General features: G+C 39.7%; 1 protein-coding gene across 1 annotated transcript; it reads right to left on the minus strand.

The window, feature by feature from the left end:
• Positions 1 to 271: 271 nt before the first annotated feature.
• On the minus strand, positions 272 to 16,109 carry csf1rb (colony stimulating factor 1 receptor, b). The gene is made up of 21 exons (XM_084374655.1): positions 16,026 to 16,109; positions 8,048 to 8,323; positions 7,646 to 7,951; positions 7,283 to 7,419; positions 7,037 to 7,199; positions 6,340 to 6,724; positions 5,953 to 6,068; positions 5,599 to 5,707; positions 5,099 to 5,268; positions 4,894 to 4,994; positions 4,213 to 4,339; positions 3,902 to 4,006; positions 3,697 to 3,807; positions 3,306 to 3,465; positions 2,964 to 3,037; positions 2,755 to 2,843; positions 2,096 to 2,218; positions 1,845 to 1,956; positions 1,469 to 1,568; positions 1,272 to 1,398; positions 272 to 1,183 (listed from the first exon to the last, which is right to left on the minus strand). Exons 1-21 carry the CDS (start codon positions 16,081 to 16,083, stop codon positions 1,031 to 1,033), a joined length of 3,102 nt encoding a protein of 1,033 aa, XP_084230781.1. The 5' UTR covers positions 16,084 to 16,109; the 3' UTR covers positions 272 to 1,030.
• Between the last annotated feature and the right edge of the window lie 173 nt (positions 16,110 to 16,282).

Raw genomic sequence — 16,282 nt, forward strand, 5'->3', positions numbered from 1 at the left:
CATTACCATTCATTATCTGGTTACACAGCAGCCTCTGTATGTTTGTCCACAGGAGTTATATAACAAAAACATTCAGAAACACTTTAATCTGCCAACAACTTCATTATAGTGTGTGTCATACATAATAAACTGATTATAAACGATAAACATGTCTTCTCTGTGTATATACGTCTTTATGTCTTGTGATGAGTCTCCTTCAGCAGGTGAATGTGAAAACAATCTCTTTTGTTAGTTTGAATTTATTTTTATTTTTAAATTTTTTTTTTTTTTTTTACAAAAGTGACAGCAAAAATACAAAAAATAAAAATCACACTTCAGATCAATCACAGAGGAGAAAGCGTGGATTTATAAAGATTAAACAATGAAATGTAAAGTTTAAAAAAACTAAATCAAACTTCTCTTCAAGTTGCTGAAATCAAAGTTCAGACCTGATCAGACTGATCCGGTCAGTGTTAGTCTCTGCTTCTGTACCTGACTTTTAATTTGTAATCTAACCTTTAAGATCATTTGCTCTGTAGAATTTATGACCTTTACTGAAATCAATAAAAGGTCATATTGTGCTGCAGCTGCATAGGTGTGGTTTTATGACGCCGATTCATTTCTATCTTTACAATAAGCCCAATAAAAGGTACATTTAGAATAAGAAAGACATCTTACTAAGGATTTAATTTACAGAGAAAAAGTGTGTGAGATTATGTAAATAAAAAAACAATACTTTGGCATAGCACCCCCATAACTTTTTTCTTTTTAAAGAAAATGACACAGAGTTTGGTTTGTGGTCCAGGAAAGTTTGATCTTTGTTGACACAGTTGTATCTTTGTCTTCAAGAAATTGAAACAAGGCACTTGCCTACGTATTAGCACCTTAGAAGTACCACGACCTGGATGACTGAGAACCTTCATCAACATCTTTGTTGACAGTTGAGGTGTTTTCGTGTTGTTCACTCTGAATGTTTGAATAAAGGTTTCATTTTGAACGGACAGTGGAAACAACATGAGAAACTGAAACACAGTTCGACTGGAGGGGAGGATCAGGACAGCTGGTAGATGTTCCTCATCACTGACTCCTCCTCCTTATCATCACCGTCGTCATGGCGCTCTTCTTCTTCTCCTCTCTTCAGTGTGTTTATTCCTGTGATCTCCTCTTCCTCTTCTTCTCTGCACTCATCGATGTTCCTGTACGTCTGACGAGAGGAAGAGAAATTAAGCGATCGGCCTGTCAGACGGAGCTGAGGGCCCAGCTCACACAACAGGTGTTTGATTCATCCTCACCTGGTCGCTGTGATATGGTGACGTGTCACTGGTGGAGGGCAGGAGCCTGTTAATGATCTGAGCAATCATTTTAAACGTTGGTCTGTCTGTGGGCTCCAAACTCCAGCAGTGCGTCATCAGCTGATACCTGAGAGGACAGGTGTTAGATTCATAAGAACTTTGTTAACATTAAAAGAAATGTCTGTCTGTGTTCTCACATCTCTGCTGGAGCGAAGTCTGGCTGATTCATGTGGCCGCCATCTTTGATCATCTTGTAAAAGTGGGTATCCACGACAACGTTTGGGTAGGGGCTCTTACCTGTATGGGCAGACACACACACAGAGGTAAAAGACGTCAACTACAAGTACCAGAGTGCATTGCTGTCAGAAGCATCCAATCACAGCTTCAGTTGTTCTGACTGAGTGTGATGTCACCACGATGTCGCTAAAACTCATGGGCGCTGTAGTCTGGAGAGACGTTACAACATTTATACCTGACGACCTCCACTCAAAAATTCAGTGTCACAATCAATAATCAATATTGGTCCTAATCAGAGCTGTATTATGACTGGATGTCACGTGTTGCCATGGTTACCCAGAGAGAAGATCTCCCACAGTAAGACTCCGTAGGACCAGACGTCACTCTGGACGGTGTAAACACACTGAAAGATGCTCTCTGGAGCCATCCACTTCACAGGGAGACGAGCCTGTCACAATAAAACACAGAAAATGTCAAAATAAAACAAACAGGAAGCAGAAGTGATAGTACATTTGTTCTATTGGTTTATTAACGTTTACTTCGTTTCAGTAAACAGCTGAGCATCTGCATTTGTGTTTAACACTAACATTTCCCTGTACGATGTAGCTGTCGTCGTTGCGGATGTCCCGGGCCAAACCGAAGTCACAGATCTTTGCAACACAATGATCAGTCAGCAGGACGTTCCTCGCTGCTACATCTCTGTGGATACACTGACAGACAGACAGGTGGAAAGACAGAGAGAGACAGGTGACTTAGAGGCAGACAGGTGGACGGAGAAGGACAGAGACGGGTGCACAAAGAGAGACCGTTCGAACTAAGTCCTTATCAGTGGTTGTAATAAGAGCAGGTTAGCCCAAACTTTGTGGGGTTATCCCCAGAAAATCTTTTAAAAACGGGGCTTTGAGGTGCCAGTGTGAAACAGTGCTAAAGTAAACAGAGTAGTAACACAACTTTCTAGAATGTACCACAACCCTTAGCCAGGGCGAGTACAAGTGTGGTGTGAATGGTATAGCCCCTGGCTTGAGGGTAAACCTGGGTTAACAATCTGTTTGTGAAAAGGGTTATCCCAGGATCAACTGATAGCCGAGGGCTTAGCATAGCCCTGCATTGCAAGAACACTTTTGCATTGTAGGACTTTTCTGCACACACAACTTCAACTTACTTAAATAGTAGGGCTAGGGAATGCATCTCTGACAGTTAAGGTCCTCGCGAATGTAGAATGAAAAACATATGTACGTGTTCTTACATTCCTGGTGGACAGGAAGTCCAGACCCTGAGCCACCTGGTGGGAAAACCTCATGAGGTCACCAACAAACAGACTGCCTGTCTGCACACCTGAGAGAGAGTCAGACAGGAAGTTAGACAGGTTTGACCTCGGACACAAAAAACAGTTGAATGTGTTCAGATAAGTTCTGGGGAGTTAAGGTGAGTTTCAATGTGTGTTCAGGCATTTACCCAGGTTTGTTTGTCCTGGACTCAGAACTGGCTGCATCTCCTGATAGTCTGAAGAGCAGGATATACCACTATCACTGCAATACACAACACACACAACACACACACACACACATAGTGACATCAGTACAGAGGGAGGGCTGCAAGTCATTTTCATTTATCGATTAATTATTTTTGTCTTTACAATAAAGAAAATATACAGATCATTATGAACTGAAGCTAAAGATGACGTCATGCTCTCTTCAATCAGCCTAATATAAACTATAAACATTGTATAAATATGTGTTTTTGTTGCAGCTGTTTAAACATTTTATTCAGTTAATGTAAAGACAAAAAGCTTCAGACCTCCTGAGCCGCGCATGCTGGGCGGCCATGTTCTTATAGAAGGCCTCCCCCTCCACTTCACCAACACTCAGAAAGGACTCCATGAAGTCCTGAGCGTGAGCCCGCAGGAAGTTGAGTAAGTCGCCATGGCTACAGTACTCTGTGATCATCAACATGGGGCCTGATGGGATATAGAGAGGTCAAAGGTTAAAATTTAGAAAGATTATGCCCACTGCAGTTGTTGTATATATTGGGACTATTTTCAGCAGCGGACTGATCCACATTCGTATTATTGGCAGTAAATAGAAGTCACATTTATATGTTTGATTGTCACATCCCTACTTTTGTGACATGGTTGTAGTTTGATACTGATTGTTATATATTTGTGGTTAACAATTAAAACCGTCATCACCTCCTTGTGTGCAGGCGCCCAATAGGTTCACAATGTTGTCATGGTAACCAAGATGGCTGAGGATCTTCAGCTCCGACATCAGAGCTTCACGTTCCACAGAGAGAGCGCTCGCTGTTCATCAACACATGAAACATAAGTCTGTGTCATCACAACGATAATGTTTGGTACACGTAATGATGATGAAGATGAGGATTTGTTGACGGACGTTTGAGCATCTTGACGGCGACCCGTGTGACGTCGTTGTCCTTTCCCAGACCGTACGCTGTTGCTTCGACGACTTTCCCAAAGGCCCCCGATCCCAAAACACCACCTGACAGAGAGAGCAGGGTCAAACTACACTGCAGAATAAAAACTAAATAAACTTTACTGAGAGAAGGTAAAGTTAAACACTATGGTAATGTCCCACATCATGACTATTGACCTCAGTAAAAATCCTGGCTTAAGCCTGATAGTGTTTAGAGTTAAACTGACTTTAATATTGTAGTATCTGATGTTGAATTAGACACTGTCTCGTACCAAGGCGGAGTTTGTCTCTGGGAAACTCCCACTTGTAGTTGTACGGCAGCTGGGTGGGGTCAACAAAGGTGTAGTTGTTTCCATCAGTGCTCTCGATGATCTTCCAACGAATCTCATATTTGGGTTTCTAAGAGAAGAAGTAAAAACATGGCAGCAGTTTGAGAATGAAGCAGTGATGATGAATGAATCCATGTTAAGAAACGTATCCGTCAGTGTTTATGTGATGAACATTTCAAGAGGTAATTCCACATGATTTCATTTTCTTTAGTTTATATATTAATAATATACCAGAATCAAATAACGGAGGTTAAACATTTATGCAGATGATACTCTGATATATTTTTCTATCAGATCTATTTCCTCAAGTTTCACCCAGTTATCACAGGATCAACAATTTCTAACAGCAAGATTTTAAAACTCATGTTGTTCAGATCTATAAATTGAGAAACATGTCAGTAGTTCTCAGTTGTGATTTTTATTCCAATGTGTTCTCATCTCTTTTATTATCCTGTTTCCAACGGTTAATATCTTGTTCACAACATCATTGATTTGGATTTCGTGTATTTGTATAAGTGTTCATCAGTGATGGGCATGACGAAACAGAATAGGACATGGTATATAGCACTGGTCTATTATGCAGGTATACTTCTATACTACCCCTGTAATAATAAACAAACGTACCTGTCTCCACTTGTAAAAGACAACCAATAAAAGCAGGAGAAGTACGGCAGCAGCACTCAAAGCTCCAATCAGAGGCTTCGTGAAGAGTGTTTTAGGTGATCCTGCAGAACCAAAAAACATCACAACACATTTATTCAACAACAACAAGACCACATGTTTAGTCATATATGAGGTATTTCTAAAAACAACATACTCTGACACTTACGAGGATAAAAGACTTCACGAGACTCTCCCACATGGTTGTAAGCGACACACTCTGCAGTGACATCATTACCAGCTGACAGAGGAAGGGTCAGGTGTTTTCTGACTTCCTCCTCGTCCTCCTGTGAGGTCACATCATCTGGGGAAACCTGGTAGGTGGAGACATCTCCACACCTGCAGAGGAGGAGGAGAAGGTGAAGATCAGGGTCTTTGGAGCTTTGTTTGGTGTTTTTTGTTGTTTATTAATTTCTCCTTATTTTATTGGTTATTTTATTCTATTTCATTCTCTCTCTGATTTATTTTAATTAACTGTACAGAAATGTTTTATCTTGATTTTCTCACATAAAGCACTTTGCAATTCTGCTTTGAAAATTATGAATAAGGTTTAATATTATATGTATTTTTGCTTCAGATAAACAGATAAATCATCAGGGTGTTGCTGAACTTTGCAGCCTGTAGGGGGTGCTGGGAGCAGTTATCACTGTCAATCTGGTTTGTACATACGTGTCCTGGATCCCTGGGCAGGTGTACCAGAGGATTGTGGGTAGTGGATGTCCAGAGCTTCTGCAGGTCAGAGTGTCATTCTCCGAACTGATAGCGGCACTCGGAGAACCTGGAAGATAAAGTACATTTTTTTTGTTTCTTAAACTCAGAAGATTACAACAGTGGCAGAAAAAAATGTAACAAAGTAAAACTTCACATTGTTTTATCTGATAATAAATTATTTCTCCTTACCGTTATGAAATCAATGACAGATTTAAAGATTTACAGGTTGCCAGAAAGAGGAAGAAAAAGAAGAGGATGAAGAAGAGGAGAAGAAAAAGCAAATAGAAAAAAAGACAATTCAAAGTTTCTCACGGAAAATTCGGAGGTCGATGTTCTGTGAGCCGCTGAAGAATGAGTTGGAGAAGTGGAATGAGTATCGACCTCGATCCTCCTGACGAACTCGCGGCAACAGCAAACTTGCTTCCGACCTTAACCATGACAAACACCACCTTATTGCCAACAATACCACCTTTAACAATGGCATGAATATGTGTAAAGCTGCTGGGCCTGATAACATCACCAACAATGCAATCTTAACAAACAAGTCTGGCTGCTGTAGCTTGACAAATCTTAAATAAACAATATCACCGTAACATCAACAATAACAAACCTTAAGGTGATATTGTTGGTGTAGCAGGTCTTTTCCTGATCTATGGTAGAAGTCTCATAATGCTAGCCTGTAGCTCTTAGCATGCTAACCTGTAGCTGTAAGTAGTGTAGCTCTCTTGGTACACTGTGTTGTTGTTGTTGACGTTTGGTATCATCCAGCGCTGGTTCCTGATTGGAGGATACGACTGCATCACAAACGTCAGCATCACATCTCGACCTTCGTAGACCTCGACCGTGCTGCTGCCGCTGATATTAGCACTGCTATCCCCTTCTGCATCCATTCTATTGGTGCTAACATTCGATATTAATTCCTTGTTCACTTGTGAACCACTGCTAATTTTAGCTTCAAGCTTTCCTTGCATCTTCATTGGCATGCTGCTAATGTTAGCAACCAGTTCCTCATTGACTTCTGTGGTCTTGTTGTTAGTGTTAGCATGCTGCATCGGCTGCAGGTAGATCCACAGGTAGGGGCCATCTGGTAGGAAAAGAGGAGAGAAAGTAAATATCACACTAAGATCAGTTTATCCATGTTGATGCAGAGACTCATTTGGAACTGAAACCAGTACAAAAATATATTTTTCACCCAAACTTATTATCTTGATCACGCTATCACTTGATCAAGTTATTTTGTCTCTTAAAGTAATGTTATTCCCTTGAATTTTTATGTTACTCCAACAAATTTTTGTTTCTTAATTTTATTCCTGAGTTCTCATTATTATCTAATTCCAGATTAATAAATATTAATCCCACAAGTTTATTATCTTGTGTTGTCACCAAATGTTTATACCCAGAACTTTGAGCTGTGTGGTAGCCGTGGCGATGCCAGCGTCATTGATAGCTGTGCAGGTGTAGGTCCCACTGTGTGTCCGATTGACAGCAGAGACCGTCACAGTGCTTTCCATGCAATGGCGGCTGTCAAACGGTTTACGTTTAACAGGGACATTTAGCTTCTGGAAAAAACAAACAACCAATGAAAATCAGAACAGACAGTTTGTCGGGTGTAAAGACACAGAGGTGACCTCTGATCTCTGACCTTTTTGTTCGGGTCTGTCCAGGTGAGGTTGTGGAAATGGTTGGGGTTACTGCTCAGACAGGTGACCTCAAACTTCTCTCCTTCCAGACGGACCACTACAGCCTGACTGACAGACACGGAGGGAGGATGACGCAACCCTGCAGACAGATAGGTAGACAGACAGGTCACTTGGGAGACAAGCAGAATTGGACATAACCCAAGACAGACCAACAGAGAGACGGGTATCACTGTGGACCACCACCAACTTTACAGAAAGTCACAGTCAGAACTTTTTAGGGAAGCACCGGCAGGTCCACAGGTGAATAGACCGGGGTACAGACAGACAGGTAAACAGACAGAGACAGGTAGTAAGACAGGTCTTACTGGGGACCACCCGAAGGTCAACAGCTTCGGATTTGAACTGCTGTCCGTCCTTCCAGCCTGAACAAAAGTAGCGTCCGTTGAACGACCTCTGCAGGTCTCGAATCAAGGCTCCTCTCTTGGGGTCAAGAGTCACATTCATGCCCCGAGGCAGGCCTTGCCGCCTTCCCCCACTGCTGCCCTCGGATTGGAGGGTGAGGTTAGTGACTGAAGGGTCAGTCAGTAGACATCTGAATAGGGAGTCCTGGTCTTCCTTGAAATCAGGGGCTCTGCGAGGTGTGATGAAAACGCTGCTGGGGCGAGCAGGATCTGAGAGAAGGGCATTATGGGAAATGAAGGTAATTTTAAGAAAACTGAATTAATCTGTCTGACTCTGGCAGGGGTCGTGACCTCAGCTCATCTTACCTTTGACATACAGGTGGATCCATGTGTGCAGGTGTTCCAGGCTCCGGTTGGTGTACCCACAGCGGTATGTCCCGGTGTGCCTGGGGATCGACTTCTGTACTTGCACCAGATCCTGCAGATTGTCATCGAACATAAGACTGAACGCAGTAGAGGACCATCGGACCGAGCCGTTACCATGACAACTGAGGCTGAAGGGGGTACCAGCTGTCAGAACCACCTCAGTTTGGTTTGGTAGGAGGTCAGAGTTCAGACGGACCAATGGAGGACCAGGAGGCTCTGAAACAATCAAACAGTAAATTAATTGAATAACTTTGGCAAACAATGAATGTCTGAACCAAACTCTATGATCCGTCCGGCACATTTTGATTTTCCCTGATCATTTCACATGATAAGGATATATTGATCACCAGTGTCATTACTATTCATCGTGAGGGGAACAATAATGTGTTAAATGAACTTCATCACAATCCATTCACCAGTTGTCGAGACATTTAAGACTGAGTGAAAGTGGTGGCCATCCATGGAGCTATGCAGTTAGCCTGAATAAAAATTGAGTTTAAACGAACAGGACTAGGTTGAAACCTAGTGGTTGGAGCGTGTATGGCCAATGTGCTCCTGGGCCCTCTGCACCTTGCTGTAGAACTTTTTTTAATGCTCAACAGTGTTTTGCTGTGAGGGTACACATGGCAAAAGTGAAATCATTGCATCTTTAAACTCAAGATGAATGGGCTCCAATTTTCTTTTTTTGTTTGTTTTTCTTTTCTCACTTTATTGACTTTATTTCATTCCAATACAACTGAGCATATGACTGCCACAAAAATAAAAATAATGTTTAAGAGAGCAGCGACCAGTGGAGAAACTACAATCAAACAATCAATGGTGTTACTTCATCACTCAGTGGGACAGACCTATGTGTTCAACTTTGTTGTGCTCCAGCCAAAAGGACAGTGTTGAGTAAAACCGCACACAATACTGAATATTACTGCTGTGATACACTAACAATAGACAGAGAAGAAAACAGAAACGGTACAATGGATGGATGATATAACATAATTTTATTTAAAATCAGAGAAGAAAGAGGATACAACAGAGAAGATGTAAAACAGTTCACAGATGAAAAATCAAGGATATCTCACTGACATTACAACAAGCTGCTTGTTAGCTCATCCAGTGATGCTTCTTCACTTCTATTTTTGATTTCATGAAACAATGTATTTGGTTAATGCAATTTTCTAAATCTTATTTCAAGAAAAACAAGTATTAATGCTTTGATCATCAATGTCAGCATACTGATTACCATTGATTAACTGACTGGTTAATAACAGGCAATCTCATTGGTTAGCTGCTAGAAGATGTAAATCATTGGCCAGCTCAGTCAGAACAAATCAACCTTATTGGCTGGCTCAGAACATATCCCACTGTCAGTACAAACGGAGGATCTCATTGGCTGCCTGTGGACAATCAGAGGATCTTAATGTCCCGGAACAGTGACATCCAGGGCCGGAGGTTTCTTGTTCATGTCCTGCAGGTGGGTGGCGATGCGGGATGTCTGCAGCAGTAAAGCCTGGTGGTTTTCAACCAGCAGACTCTGATGACGAGCCACGTTCTGCAGATCCTGGATCTGCTGGGAACCCTGAGGACACAACGTCAGAACGTTAGCTCAGTTAGAGTCAGATTAGATGTCAGATGTAGATGATGATATAATTCAAATGTGATCTTTAAGTAAGACTTTAAAAATCCTACTCATATAAACTTCACTAAACCTTTTCAAACCCTATCTAAACTAAATAAACCTGAGATAAATTAAACTAAACCTTGTCTTAATCTTATTTAAATAAATAAACCTGAGATAAATTAGTTAGTACGGATTTGTTTCAAATTAAAAGTCCCTTCAATTTCTAACAAGGCTTTTATTTGCAGAAATTTGTTGTGGAAAACTCAACGACTTGCACTGATCCATTACAATACATCAGGTGCAGCTACTGCCATCTATCGGTACTTTGTCATTACTATAAGCTATAGTTGTTCTTAAATTACATTTAATTACATAAATGGCGGTGACAGTAGTTTATTCACCCTTGTTTTTATCAATAGCTTGTATTTATTTGTGTCAAAAATGCTCCCGGCCATTATTTGAGATCTGGCTTTTATTTGAGGAAATACAGTAAACTAAACCTAAACTAAGCTGAACTAAATTAAGCTAAACTAAACATGACCTAAATAAAACTTAACTTAACTTAACTTAATTTAACTTAACTTAACTTAACTTGACCTAAACTGAACCAAACTCGACCCACCTGAGTTCCCAGTGTCCCAAGCAGTTCAACCACCTGGACTTGGCTCTTAGAGAGCTCCTTCTGGATTAGGACCAGCTCTTTCAGGAGATCCAGGACCTCCGTCTTCCACGGCTGCTCCTGCTGCTGACTCTGGACCAGTTCCAACAGCTTTGGCTGTGAGTGGGCGTCTGACTGGGCAGCGCCCATCGTCATGGCAGCGGGTTCGATGTCATGGTGGTCACCTGCAGTGAAGACGACTGAAGTCAAAACTTCAGTTTTTACACTCACGTTCCTCTGATTTTCAATTAATGGAGATGTTTAGAGATGTGTTTGTTTTGATCGACACAACAGCCATGTTACATAGCTGCAGATCTGTGCACGTTCCTTATGTAGCGGTGCCCAGAAAGATGTCTCGCAGGCTCAAACTGGTGTGACACATTTAATATGCTGCAAAATATAAAAATAATATTTTAGGGTGACGATTGCAACACAGCATTTCCTGCTTCCATCTTGTATAGTCAGACATTCTCGTCAACTGATTTACCAAAATAAACAAGAACAAAATATAACAAATAGATAAATACATATTACACCTCCTCTCAGACTGAGTCAAGGGTAAAATGCCCTAACACCTCAGTTAAAGTGATCTTAGCTCAATATAGCACCACATATCTAATTAACAAGTCAGAGAAACAATGAACACGACACACCATCGCTCATTGTGAAGGCCAACCTGCAGGTGTAGGCCTCCAAACAGCTGCTAACATACTAAACATATGGTCGCTAATAAAAGTCAAAGAGTCAACAGCAGAGTAAAGAAACGCATTAAGATTTGTCCCAATAAAATAAACACTTTCTATCCACGAAGACATATAAACTCTGCAACCATAAACTACAGAAACTTAATGACCTTTATTCTATTTTCTATTCATCTCTCAAATCTCCGACATCACTTCCTGTGACATTTGTTTTTCGAAAGTCAGATTCACGAAACCAACTGTACATGTCTGCTTTCAACCTGATGAATAACATGTTCATAAGATTATTAGAATAACAGAAACCTCTAATTGTCTTCTGTTAACATGTGGAGGAACTCATGATGCTTAACTTTGGATTTAATCCTCCATCTTTTACAGCAGCGGTTAGCAAACAGCAGCCTACGGGCAAAATCTGAGCCTCCAGCAATCAAATTTAGTTTAATAAAGTGATCTGTCTGTTCTTGTAGTGAGACACAGGAAATACATCATGAACATGTGCTGCTGTAACTCTGTCAGCCCCGATCTCAAACGTATTTCAGGCAATCAGGAAAATGTTAATTGAAAAGATGAGTTAAGAACCACCGTTCAACCTGATAACAGAGTCGTCATCTTGAAATGAATTAAGATCATCAGTGTTCATCAGGTGTCCCTGGTTGATCACTGATTTGATCAATAATTAGATTTAATCAGCCGGATTTGTTGTGAAGCTTCATGTGACAGTTGAAGATGCGTGTCATTGGGTTTCACAATCAGAACAAGAAGTGAAACAGTCAGCAGTGTGTGTGTGTGTGTGTGTGTGTGTGTGTGTGTGTGTGTGTGTGTGTGTGTCAGCAGTCTGGCAGCATGCTCCTGCTGCTTTATGAAATAAAGACAAAGTTCAGAGAGTTGAAGAGTTTTTTTAACTGTAACAAGAAGTTGTTTGTCCATTTCTATCTTAAATGATCCACCACATGTTTAACTCAACATGTCGTAATGTTTGCATCTGATTTGCTTTTTGCTTTTTAACAAAGAAAGTTAAATAAACCAGTTAAATATTCTGTCTCCCTCATGTCAAAATCCAGAATCTAAAACGGTTGCACACAACATGTCCCTTTTGTACGTTTCATACTGTGATTGACTCTAAACTAGCTGGATGTCATCTTTATTTTTTGATTTCCTGCTCTTCTTTGTCTCTTACTCTTCTTTTTTTGCCTTGTTCTTGGTTTTCCTCTGGTTGGACCTGGGCCGGGTCAGATGTATGGGGCTGTCGCCTTGAATGTTTTCAGGAAAGTCCAGCAGACTTGCCTGATACTGTAAAATTTATTTTGACTCATTCAAAGTTTCCAAATTGATACTTGGAATTTTTTTGACTTCCTACCAGGTTTAACGATGAGTTAACAAGGCAACTGAGTTTTGACGGTGTACAGTTGTATTTTTCTGTTTTTGAAGGAGCACAGAAGTAAGAGTATTTCATTTATTTACATTTTGTGAGGTTATTTATATGTGTATATATACACACACACAAAATACAAAGGTTACAAACTGCTCCTTTAATCAACATTATTGTTATTAACGTTATTTTGATTGATCAACTGATCAATGTAAAATCACACAAAGGCTTCATAAACAGGTTGTTATGTTTCAGGAAGCTGCAGCTCCTGAAGGCTCTGTTCATATTTGACTCTACATGATTCACTTCCACCTTCAGCGTGTGTAAACCTCAAATTAGAAAGTAAAAAACCCAAGTAGGAGTAAACTTTTACTCTCATTACCATCAGCTATCAAGATCCCACCTGAAGCATGCTGGGAAACACTGAGCAGCATCAGAGCCTTTGAACCACTTCATGATGAAGACATTGAGCAATTTAAGACTTTCCGACTGCGTTAGTGGCGCATGACTCAATATTTCACATCCACATCAGCAGCATCATTATAACAACTCTTCAGGGTCAGTGAACAGGCTTATAATTAAGTATCAAGTATGTTTTTTCTTACTTGTTACTTAAGTTTTAATGCACTTGAGGAGAATTATCGATCATCATTATTTACAATGCTTTACCAACACAAAATGTTGCTATTTGACTTCCTGGGAATGAGACTCAACAATCAATTTTCTTTGTGGTGCGTTTAGGAACAGCTGGGACAAATCCTACTGATTCTACCTTTAAGTTTAATAGTCTTTGAATTATATAAATATGACGTGAGCTTCAGTTAGTTTTGCACAGAAATGGTTGGTAGAAATGTCCTTCAGAGGGACACTTTTTACTTTTATACTTACATTTACGTACATTTTAGAGCCTGTACTTTATATCTTTACTTAAGAGGTCTTGTCTTTTTTTTTTCTTTGGCCTTTTAATGTTTATTTAAAACATCACCAAATAGGCCCTACTTCAATATCGATATTGCAACAATATCGTAGGGCTGGCTATTGGTACTTTGACAAAATATTAACACAAAGAGCTTTCTGATCAATAATCATCAGTAATGTTGATATAATGACTGAGTGGGTGAAGACGAGTATTAGAACAAGTAGAACAGTCTGTTGAGTTCAGGAAATGACATGAAATGAAACCAAGAACAGACGACATTTATGTCACATCATGATATAAAGATATTTAAAACAGAAGACAATATATTGACTGAGAAAATCTGTTTTAATATTTCATGTTGGAGAGTTAAACCTTGTAACTCCACCGTTTCTCTTTTCAGGAACAGATAGATTTGGCTGACTGCACAGTTTATTTAAGGGTTAAAAATTGAAGCATTTGTATTAGTTTCTGTTGAAAAACCTTGTCAGACCTGAGCAGGAAGTGTGTTGGTTCAGGTGAGTTCACACAAGAAGCGATTCATTGTTTGGTTTATAAAACAACATGTGAAAACGTCTCAGAGTTGCAACACAACGATTCAAAACAGAAACAAAACCTCTGTGAGTTTGATGGATTAATAGCTTCAATGATTACTGATGATCAGAGTTTTAAATGTAATTCTCTAATCGACTGAAAACACGGAGATGTGAGGTTTTTATATCAACAGATCTGAGTCCTGTTTTGGAAAAAATCCTGCAGTTAAAAGGTTTCAGTGTCGGGGGGGTCGGTGTGATGAAACCTCAGAAAGTCAGGAAACACATTTTCTACCAGAGACCACACACACACACACACACACACACACACACACACACACACACACACACACACACACACACACACTCACACACACTACGGGTAATGTGTGTGTTGGGGGGTCCCTTTACTTCCTTGTCTCACTTCTTCTTTGTTAGAACTCTGTGGGAGTGGTGAGGAACTGGTCACCACAGCAACATGTTTACATCCACAACCGTCTTGTAGTAGAAGAAGAAGAGGGAGAGGAGGAAGAAGAGGGAGAAGAAGAGGAGGAAGATGAAGGAGATGATGATGAAGACATGGAAGAAGAAGTATAAGAAACTGAAGGCGAAGAAGAAGATGTGGAAGATCATGAAAACGCAGAAGACGACAAAGAATAAGATGGAGAAGAAGATGATGATGGCGAAAAAAAGAGGAAGAAAATGAAGAAGAGGGCAGATTGGAAGAAGACAGAAGAAGGAGATTATGGAGAAGAGGAAGGAGGATAAGGAAGAAGAAGAAGAAGAAGGAGGAGGAGGATAAGGAAGAAGATTACATAAAGCGGCAGCAATTATGATTTTATATTTGTGTGTAAAGTGTTGAAGAAATGTTCCTTGTTTATTTCATGAGAGGAGCCTGATTCATCTGTTTGTTGCTTTTTGCATCATAACATATATTTGTCTATATTTATATGTATTTGAATACATATTTTGTATATTCTGTATATTCCCCTGCTCCGTCCAGATTACTTAATTACTTCATTTGACAGTGTGTGTCAGATGTTAATAAAATTTAGGGCATTGAGCAGACGCCTTTATCCAAAGCGTCTTACAATAAGTACATTTGTCACAAGAAAGAAATCATAACATATCATTGTCGATAAAGAAAACGTTGAATTTTGAGTCTCAGTCCCAACTCGTCAAAAACTGACACTTTGGGATTGTAGGACGGATCTGCTGCAATCCCAAAGTGTCATTATTTGACAAGTAATGAACAAAAAATTTCATTGTTAACAGTCCGATAACTATTAGCTAACATTTAATTAACTATACACTTACCATGTATTAATTATGGTCATTATAAAGCGTTACTTAATTAACTTTTATTAACAATTATAGCTGATTTATGGGGATATAAAATAGTTTGTTAGCAGTTCATTAATGTTAATAATGGTACTTATGAACATCTGACACACAGATATGAGCTTTACATCTTACAACAGTAGACATATGCCTACAAACTGTTGTTTGATATTAACTAACATTTATCATTACTAATTAGTATAGTTACAACTTTAACCTTATTGTTCATGAATCGTTTTATTGTGAAATGTTGCGACATGCTTTTTACTTGTTTTCCTTCAAACATTAATAAAGATACTAAACCCTTAAAGAAGCATTGATACCTGGTAAATAACATTCAATAACTGTTAATGAGCAGTAATTAACGGATAATAAATGGTCACTTTTGCCAAACAGTTAATTACTGTTGATTAACAGGTGTAAAAAGTGTTTATAATTATTATTGATGCGTCTATAACCATTAAGAAACCACCACAACCACAAAAGTGTTGTGTTGTCAGTTCATTATGGTACTTTATGACCATCTGACACACAGATACGAGATTTACATCTGACAACAGTAATATATATGCTTATATATACGTATGTGATAAATATTCAATAACATTTATCATTACTAATTAGTACAACTTCATCGTCCATGGATGAAGTGAAATGTTGTGCATGCTTTAATTTCTGTACATGTCTTGATTCACACATGAATACAGATACTAAACCCTTAAAGAAGCATTGATACCTGGTTAATAAAAAGTTATTTAAGGGTAAATAAAGTTTGTTTTTCTGACCTTTAGCAGAGTAGCAGCCACTGAGGGCGATCGACAGCACCACAAAATAAATCTTCATCTTTCTCTTTCTGTCTCTGGTGACTGTTGAAGTCAAACTGAAGGAGCCAAACTTCCTCTGTGTCAACAGCAGCTACACTCCACCCACACCACCCACCCTCCACCTGACAAGACACCACCCACACCACCCTGCGTTCTGAGGGAAGCAAGAGAAGAAAGTGAAGCAGGCTTCGTGCTGCTTTCAGACTCTTACTGCCTGA

The sequence above is a fragment of the Pagrus pagrus genome, assembly GCF_965226575.1.
Source record: "Pagrus pagrus genome assembly, chromosome: 14".
Taxonomy (NCBI): Eukaryota; Metazoa; Chordata; class Actinopteri; order Spariformes; family Sparidae; genus Pagrus; species Pagrus pagrus.